Below are 9265 nucleotides of genomic sequence, written 5' to 3'. Positions count from 1 at the left end.
AGTCCTGAAAGAGGCCTTACACAAACATTAGCATCTCAGATTGCTCTTCCCAGGAGACACAACCAGGCCAATTGCATAGCTTTGTTTCTGTTCGAAGGCACATCCCCTCTCTCTATTTATTCCCATTATGGTCAGAAATACAGAACAAACATCAATCACCCTCTTGTCTGGATTATGCTGCATCAAAATATTTGGGAGACAAGATCTATACACTCCTGGGGACCTCCATCAGGTATCACTCCTTTACGATCAGAGGTCTGAGACTGAACAGGGCTCAATCTCTGAAGCAAAAAGAAATGACAAGTTTCTAAACCTTAACATTTTACAAATACTTGCAGACTATTAATAAATGATGAGGTCACTCCTTATGTAGGGTGAAAATATGAACCTCCAGGACTTAAAGTTATTGTGTTTGTGTGGAATCAAGTCAGCTGTCAGTCCATTTGGCATATTATCTGTGTCAAATTAAGCTTTTTTTATCCAAAGTATGAATTTTGTTAGAGTCCATTCATGTGCATATTATTGGGGGGTAAGGTTTCTGATAGGACAAATCTGGACAGGACCTCAACAGGACCATCTCTTCTTTTGTAACCTCTTCAAGGCATCTTTGATTTCCTTGTTCCTCAGACTGTAAATCAAGGGATTCAACATGGGAATGGCCACAGTGTAGAATACTGATGCAAATCTGTCAAAGCTGGAGGAACCACCAGAGATGGAACTTAAATAGACAAAGACACTTGAGGTATAGAAGAGGGAAACCGCTGTCAGATGAGAACCACATGTGTTGAAAGCCTTGGACCTGCCTTTAGCTGAAGTGATCTTCATGATGGAGATGACAATATAGCCATAGGATATCACGATAATGAGAGCATTTATTATCCCAAAGATCATTGCTAATATAGCAATCAACAGTTGTCCAAAGAAAGCGTCAGTGCAGGACAGGACTAACAGTTGGGGCATGTCACAGAAGAAGTGGTTGATGACATTAGGCCCACAAAAGTGGAGCTGAAACATGGTACATAACTGGGATATAGAAGCAGAGAGTCCAGCCAAATAGGATCCCAGCACCATCCGAATACAGAGGGTGGGTGACATGATTGCTGAATAGAGAAGTGGATTACAAATGGCAGTGTATCGGTCATAAGCCATGGCTGTCATGAGACAAGACTCACTCAGTCCCATGGTTGAAAAGACAAAGTACTGAACAGCACAACCCATAAAGGTGATAGTTTGCTGCTCTTGGAAAAAGTTGGAGAGCATCTTGGGAGCCGTAGAGGTCACATAGCAGATATCTATGAAGGACAGATTACTGAGGAAGAAGTACATGGGCGTGTGGAGGTGAGAGTCCATCCTTATTAAGATGATGAGGCACAGGTTCCAAGTCAGAGTCAAAATGTAGATCAGCAGGAATACAGCAAAGAGCACTGCTAGGATTCTGGGAAAATCAGAGAATCCCAAAAGGATGAAATAAGTGATCTCTGTAATATTTCCTCCCCCAGTCATTGGCTTGCTGCTTCTAAAATCAGAAAAGAGAGAAGAGAATGCACTGCAGACTCAGGTGAAATGACAGCATTACAATTCTCATATGTACAATTTTTTTCCTCCATTGAGTGCAGGGAAAGAAGCAATGCCTCCCTGTCCTGATGAAAAGACCCAGTTTTCATCTCAAATTGCCAAGAAGTGCCTTTTTAAAAGTGCTTCAGGTTCTCAATTATTTCATGGGTCTCATGAAAATTAAAAGATACTTAAAAATTGACAACTTTTAAAAAAAGCAATAGAAACCTTGTGGTTCTTATAAATAAGGTAAGAATCATTTATCAAAATTATGTTTTTAAAAGACCTCTGATAATTCAATATATAACTGTAGCTCTATAATAGCAAAGCATAAGTTGCATCATTGTAGAATAAATTTGGAATAGCTCTTCTCCCCCAGATGGTCATCTAGATAGAGTTCTTAAATTTCTTATTTTACCCATAAGAAAAATAACCCTGTTTATAATAACTTCTCAAATGTTTTAACAAATATATTTTTAAAAAATCTCCCAAATGGCCTGGAAAATTACATCATAGTATGCAATTCTGATAATATTCTCTTGGGGTACAGCATGTGTGTCAATAAAGTTATGGAATAAGTTTTCTTAGGGAAGCCTTCATATGAACTATTCCATACAGAGGCTAGCACAACTCACTATTGCCCCAACTATTGTCTCAGTTTTAGAGTATTTTGTTTTTTAGGAAACAGCGCAGTACTATAGTTAAGATTCAGACTTTGGAGTTTTAGTTCTGAGCAACATCATCAAGATGGTACCATAGGTCATTCCTGACATCACTCCCCTCCCCAAAAGAACAACTAGCAACTATTCACAGACAAGACAACATTGTGAAAATCCTAGGACGTGCAAATGAGGCAGAAACACCTACCTTGGATTACAGAGACCAAGAAGGACCACATAGAAGGGTAGAGGTCAACCACACTCTGATAGTATTGCCACTCTCCCATGCTGGCACAGTGCCATATCAACAGGGTAGGGTCCCTTTTGCCTGTGGTTTCCCCAGTAAAAAAAAAGAGATCCCAAGGTGGATATCCAGCTCCCCCAGAACTGTAGGTCACTTCTTGGGATATTCATTCTGGTCTTGCCCCCTGGGGGTCACAGGGGAATCTGTGGGGTTTGACCACTGGGAATCAGATTGTGATGGAGGCAGGGGCAAGACTTACAATAACCAGTGTTCAGATCTTGGCAGACTGAGTTCCTATTTGCATTGGCACCAAAGTAGAAATCTCAACCAGAGGTGGCCCCATCAGACTTCCAGGGAATTCAGTGGGTGGTTCTGACTGATTTAGGATCTGAAATGGCAAGCTTTCTGGACCTGAAGTTTGTTCTGCCACTCTGCACAGGCAGGAAACTAATTCATAGGCCCGTCTACTGCTGAGTGTATCCTCTCAGGCCCAGCCCAACCAGGAAACCTGGCCAGAGCACCTAGAAAGGAACATAGTTCAGCAGCCAGCAGTGCTGCCCAGCTGCAGAGCCAGGACAGTGGCTTCATTTGTCCAGGGAACTAAACACACAGTTCCGCCTGATTCAGAACCTAAAACAATGAGCCTTGTTGGCCTTAGAGCCTGTCTCCCTGCTGTCCAGGCAGAAAAAACAATTCATAGTCCCATGTGCTGTTGAGTATATCCCCTAGCATCATCCAACCAGGAAGCCTGGCCAGAGCTCCTGGGAAGATGCAAAACCCAGAAGCACTCTAGCAGAGAGTCCAGCCAATGGCTTTATACATTTAGGTGCAGCCTAGAAACAGAACCATGTATACACAGTCAACTAATATTTGATAAGAGAGCCTAAAATACTTAATGGGGAAAGGACAGTCTCTTCAATGAATGGTGTTGGGGAAATTGGATATTCTTTTGCTAAAGAACAAAACTAGACCCAAATCTTACACCACTCACAAAAATTAACACAATATGAATTGACGACTGAAATCTAAGACCTGTAACCATAAAACTCCTAGAAGAAAACACAGGGGGAAAACTTCTTGACAGGGCTTGGCAGTGATTTTTTTGGATATCGCACTTAAAGTATAAGCTAAAAAAATTAAAAATAAATGAGTGGGATTATATCAAACTAAAAAGCTTCTGCACAGAAGAAATGATAAACAAAATGAAAAGGTAACCTATGGAATGGTAGAAAATATTTTCAAACCACATATCTGATAAGAGGATAATATCTATGGCATCTGGGTAGCTTGGTCTGTTAAGCGCCTTACTCTTGGTTTTGGCTCAGGTCATAATCTCAGACAGTGGGATCGAGCCCTGCATCAGGCTCCATGCTCAGCATGGAGTCTGCTTGAGATTCTTGGGATTCTTTCCCTCTTCCTCTCCCTCCTCTGCTCTCCCTCCCCCCCTCGCTCTTTTTTCTCTCTCTCAAATAATAAATAAAATCTTTTAAAAAGAGAGGTTAATATCCAAAATGTAAAACAAATTCAAACAACTTAATAGCAAGAAAATAAATGGTCCAATTAAAAAATGGGCATAGGACCTGAGTAGATATTCTTCCATGGGGACATCCAATGGCCAACAGGTATATGAAAAGGTGCTCAATATCACTCATCACCAGGGGAATGAGATATCAACTCACACCTGTCAGAATAACTATCACAAAAAGATAAGAGATAACACATGCTGGCAAAGATGTGGAGAATAGAGAACCCTGTGCAATGCTATGGAAATGTAAATTGGTATAGTCACTATGGAAAACCGTGTGGAGATCCTCAGAAAATTAAAACTAGATCTGCAAATGATTCAGCAATTCCACTTCTGGGTATATATCCACGGGAAATGACATTAGTATCCTAGAGAAATATTTGCACCCCCATGCTCATTGCAGCATTATTTACAATACGCAAGACATTGAAATAACCTAAGTGTCCATCAAAAGATGAATGGATAAAGAAATCATGATATAAGTATTGTATTATATTGTTGTATATATTATTTATGTTAATATTCAGTATTATATATATGAATATATAAAGAAATCCTGGCATTTGTGACAACCTGGATGGCCCTTGAGAGCACTATGCTAAGTGAGATCAGTTAGACCAAGAAAAACAAACATCGTATGATCTCACTAAATGTGAAATCTAAAAAAAAACTGAACTAATTGAGACAGAGATCAGATTTCTGATTTCCAGGGGCAGGGAGTAGGGGATGGGGGAATTGGGTAAAGGTGGCCAACACTTCCAGTTATAAGATAAATACGTTCTGGAAGTGTAATGTGCAACATAATGACTATAGTTAACGATACTATATTGTGCATTTGAAAGTTGCTGAGAAAGATCTCAAAAGTTCACATTGCAAAGAAGAAAACTATAACCATGCAAAGTGATGAATGTTAACTAATTTGTGGTAATCATTTTGTAATACATACATATATCAAATCATTATGTTGTAATCCTCAAACTTATACAATGTATTCTGTCAGTTTTATCTCAATAAAATGGAAAAAAGTTTTAATTTTGATACCATCTCACTCTAAGAACTTGTCTCAGTGGCTTAAACACACTAGATATGATTTACTCACAACAAATTGAGGACAAGAACCCTAAACTATAAGGTTAATGGGACAGTTATCTGAGGAAATTCATGCAAATTTTCAGCATGCAATCAAGTACACATTAATTGTTCAATAGATGTTGGCTATTACTATTGCTGATTGCTTAAGATAACCATGAAAGACAGTTGTGCCTGTGGATAGGCATGCAAGGGATACTAGAGTTTTATGGGTTAATTTTGGGAAATTCCTGAGACATCATCAGTCCTGTAGACAGTCAGGCATCCTTGCCTTTAGGCAATATAGATTCAGACCTTGTGTAGAAGCAAGTAAAAGCACCAGGGGCCATGGTAAATTATTTAGTTTTCTTGAGTTAAACCAGGGAAATTATTTTCTATTTCGTTTTCTTGAGTTCAAATAGACTTGGGTCAATTGGCAACAAGCATCAAGCTATGATGGGCCTTGACGTCAAGAATATGTCAAAGTATATATTTTCAGTTACCAAATACTACAAAGGTATATTTCATATTTTTGGTTGATAGAATCAGCATGTTAGAACTCACTAACAGATTTGTAATGGATACCAAATATTGGCTGTGCTACATACCCAAACTGTCCTTCCTTGAGATGAAATAGTAAATAACAGCCAAATAATTTTAGGTAAAAATTAATCATTAGAAAGGACTTCAATTTTCAGATACTAAAAAGTATTATAATCGTGGATAATTCATTATTCTTATAAAAACAGACATGTCAAAAGAACAAATATATATATTTAAGAATAAATTTAAATAATGGTAAGAATTTAACATGACAAATTTAGTATTTTTTTAACTTTGGAAAGTAAGTTTTCTTTTTTTGTTTTTAAACTACCATTTATTTTAACTTTATTTATTTTCTATATTATTTTTTTGAGTAATCTCTACCTCTACACCCAACTTGTAACTCAAACACGATCAAGAGTTACAAGTTCTACTGACTGACTGGTGCCCCACAAAATTAGTATTTTAAATTGACAGAGAAAGGATAAACTCTCCCATAAATGGTCTGTGAAACCTGGCTCACTATAAATAAAAAGCATTAAAGAATAAATAAATATGCATTTATATAATCCTGGGATGGGAAAGAAAGTTCTGAAATATAACAACAAGCCAAAAACTCTGATAAAAAATATGATATAAAAATTTAAAACTTGCTTATGGTTGAAGAACCCATTATATAAAATACTTTTAAAATACAACTGATGAAATGAGAAAAACAGTCAGAAAATATAAAAAAGACACTAAGGATATGACTTTAATATGAAAGATATTAATCAGTAAGGGATGGGCACTCACATATACTGATGATGAGTGCACACAAAACAGTTTTATCTTTCTGGATGAAAGAAATGCTTCATATAATATCTCTGTCTTTGTGTCTCTCACTCTCTCTCTCTCTCTCTCTCTCTCTCACACACACACACACACACACACACACACACGCAAATACCCATGTGAGACGATTACAAATGCCAAAAGTAATGAATGGTATGATTTTGATTTCCTTCTTTAAAACTCTTTGTATTTGATCAATTTTCGACAACCCCTGTATTTATAGGAAGAAAAGTTATTAAGATATATAAATCCTTAAAAGTAAGCACAGAATAAGAGAGAAAGGGAGAGGGGCAGGGGAAATGAAGGGGAGAAAGAACCACAGAGAAAACAGAATTCTAGAATTTCCTGGCTTTTATCTACCGTCTGTATCACCCTTAGCAAGTTGTTAACCACTCTGTGCTTCAGTTGCCTCATCTATAAATGGTGCTGAGTACTTATTACTTCAGGTGGTTGCTGCAAACATTGAATGACATGAAGGTCTTAAGACAATAAGGGCTCAATAAATGTTAGCAACTTTCATCCCCATTATCATTCCTCTCTGTGAAAGAAAAATAAAGCAAACTAATACTGAAATATCAAGGAGCTCTTCACATAAATTATTTTCTAAATTAGATGGTCTCTAAGCCTAGACTCAAGAATATCGTTAGTCAATGACTGTATTTATTTCTATCTTGTATTATTCTGTTATCTCCCAGTCAGGTGGAATGTAAACTCCTGATGTTGCTTTTTATGTGCCACCACCACCAGATACTCCGAGCTGATGATGCTGTATACAGTGCATGGTCTAGTGGAGATGATTCACTACTTAACGATAAGCATCTTGTATACTAATATTTGTGTTACTGAATAAATACATGTTGAACAAATAGTTCCTTCACCAACTTTTGGACGCAAAACTAAAATTATCTCCTTTCATTTAAATTGTGCTTTCATGAACTTGGAAATCTTTCTGATGACTCCTGAAGTGTTGTGAATATAATTTCTCCACAATTTTTTCCAAGATGAGTTGGAGTCAATGAAAATATTTTGAAAATATAAACTCCCATGCACAACATCCCCCAATACACCAACATAATTGATCAATTCAGTGAAAATAAGTCAAACTTCTGACCAATCACTTGCAGCAAAGCTCTTCACTTTCTTATTACATTCTGGTGACAGAGGCAGCCAGAGGTAAAGGTATTTTATGTGACTCATCAGTCCCAAAACGATAAGGAATTGTGGATTGTTTTACTAATTCATGACAAAATGTATCTTGTAAGCTACTTTAGTAAGCTATAGGAAAAGGGGGAAATTCACTTTCTGGTTAAGTTTTTGCATGTGTCCACCATTTCCCAAGACAATTTAAAGAAAAGGTGACTGACATAAGTATTAATTGGAGATTTTGCTATGTGCATCTAGCTAATCAAAACCTTTCCAATTCTGAATACTGAGGACATGGCCAGTTCGTAAGGTTGTGCAGAGAAAAAATCAGGTAAAGAAAGCCAAGATGGTGCAATGAAGAAGAACAATGTAAGTAAAAAAAAAAGGTTAAAAGAGACAGACCAACAATGCCTTGAAGTGAGGCATCTGATATCTGTGTTACCCACACTAGTGCCTCCAGACCTGCAGGAGCTCCGAAGATGACCACAGAGAGCTATTTGAAGTATTTCAAAAGGCCAGTGGAATTGTACATGAGTGCTTTGTTATATCATTATTTAGTGACCTGCTTGCCTTTTGCTACTCAGAAATTACCAAAGTTCAAAGAGTCCTTGGGATGGATAAAGTTGGAAAATCTAGACAAGAATACAGGATCTTAGGAAATTCCCCTGAAAGTCAGTAAATTGTTATTTTTAATTCAGTGCTCAATTATTGACTTCTAAAATTTGTTAGCTTTTATAAACATCGTCTCATTAGATTCTAAATAATATCATTATGCCCCATTTTACAGGTGAAAAAAAAAGTAACGGAGCTCAAGATCACACACTTAAGAAATTGCAGAACTGGAACTCAACCTTCATCCCTCACCCCAGAATGATCCCTGAAATTTTAGATTAGAGATTAATCTTTTCAATGAAGGTCAGAGAAGTTGAGCAAGGAGAAAGAGAACCCAAGAAGAGCCCACAGTGAGGAAGAGCTGAAGAATGGGAGAGAGTGAGGACCATAAACCTTGTTCCACACAGGTCCTACTGGAAGAATCTCATGGCTGTTAAGATAGCACAGAATCCACTGTTCTCACCAAATCTTGCCCTCTCACCTTGACCCAGATTCCCCAAGAAGACAGAGCTTGCCACAGGCTGAAATTGCTTATTTCTTTTCCAAAGGAATTTTCCAGGTGGGCTCTACTGCTCTCCAAGGTGGGAGCCTTTGGCCATGAAATAGGCTGTCCACTCAGAGTAAGAGAGATGCCCGCAACTGGAGAAACTCTTAAATGTGTTACTGTTAAGGAGATAATAGGAGAAAAGACAATTAGAGGGAGAAAACCCTCTAGGCACTTGTTCTCTGGAGTCATGGTTGTCATGGAGTTTTTGTCCCTGCTAATTTCATCCCCCATTTTGCCATGTCCCTTGTGGATCCATTCCCCACTTTTCCCATAGTTCAATTGATGTCCATATGATTATAGCTTTTCTATTAGAAACTAGAGTCATTAGAGCTGGAAAGGATCTAGAAATCATCCAGTCCAAAACCTTCAAATACTAGGTCAGAAAACTAAAGCCAGAAGAGCCAAAAGATTTGCTCAAGATGACACTGGTAGGGGCGCCTGGGTGGCTCAGTCATTAAGCATCTGCCTTCGACTCAGGTCATGATCCCAGGGTCCTGGGATCGAGCCCTGCATTGGGCTCTCTGCTCCTCGGGAAG

At 38.0% G+C, this 9265-nt stretch overlaps 1 protein-coding gene across 1 annotated transcript; it reads right to left on the bottom strand.

Moving 5' to 3' along the window:
* Positions 1–564: 564 nt before the first annotated feature.
* On the bottom strand, positions 565–1503 carry LOC114215436 (olfactory receptor 5AN1-like). The gene has a single exon (XM_028111433.1). The coding sequence runs from the start codon at positions 1501–1503 to the stop codon at positions 565–567; it is 939 nt and encodes a 312-aa protein (XP_027967234.1).
* Positions 1504–9265: the final 7762 nt, after the last annotated feature.

This window comes from Eumetopias jubatus, unplaced genomic scaffold (assembly GCF_037043125.1).
Source record: "Eumetopias jubatus isolate StellerSeaLion01/CBP00866 unplaced genomic scaffold, mEumJub1_p1.0 scaffold_13, whole genome shotgun sequence".
In the NCBI taxonomy this organism is placed as follows: domain Eukaryota; kingdom Metazoa; phylum Chordata; class Mammalia; order Carnivora; family Otariidae; genus Eumetopias; species Eumetopias jubatus.
This window is presented reverse-complemented; position numbering and strand designations above follow the sequence as displayed.

Coding starts and splice junctions, on each gene's coding strand:
- LOC114215436 (XM_028111433.1), bottom strand. CDS start 1,503: ATGACTGGGGGAGGAAATATTACAGAGATCACTTATTTCATCCTTTTG.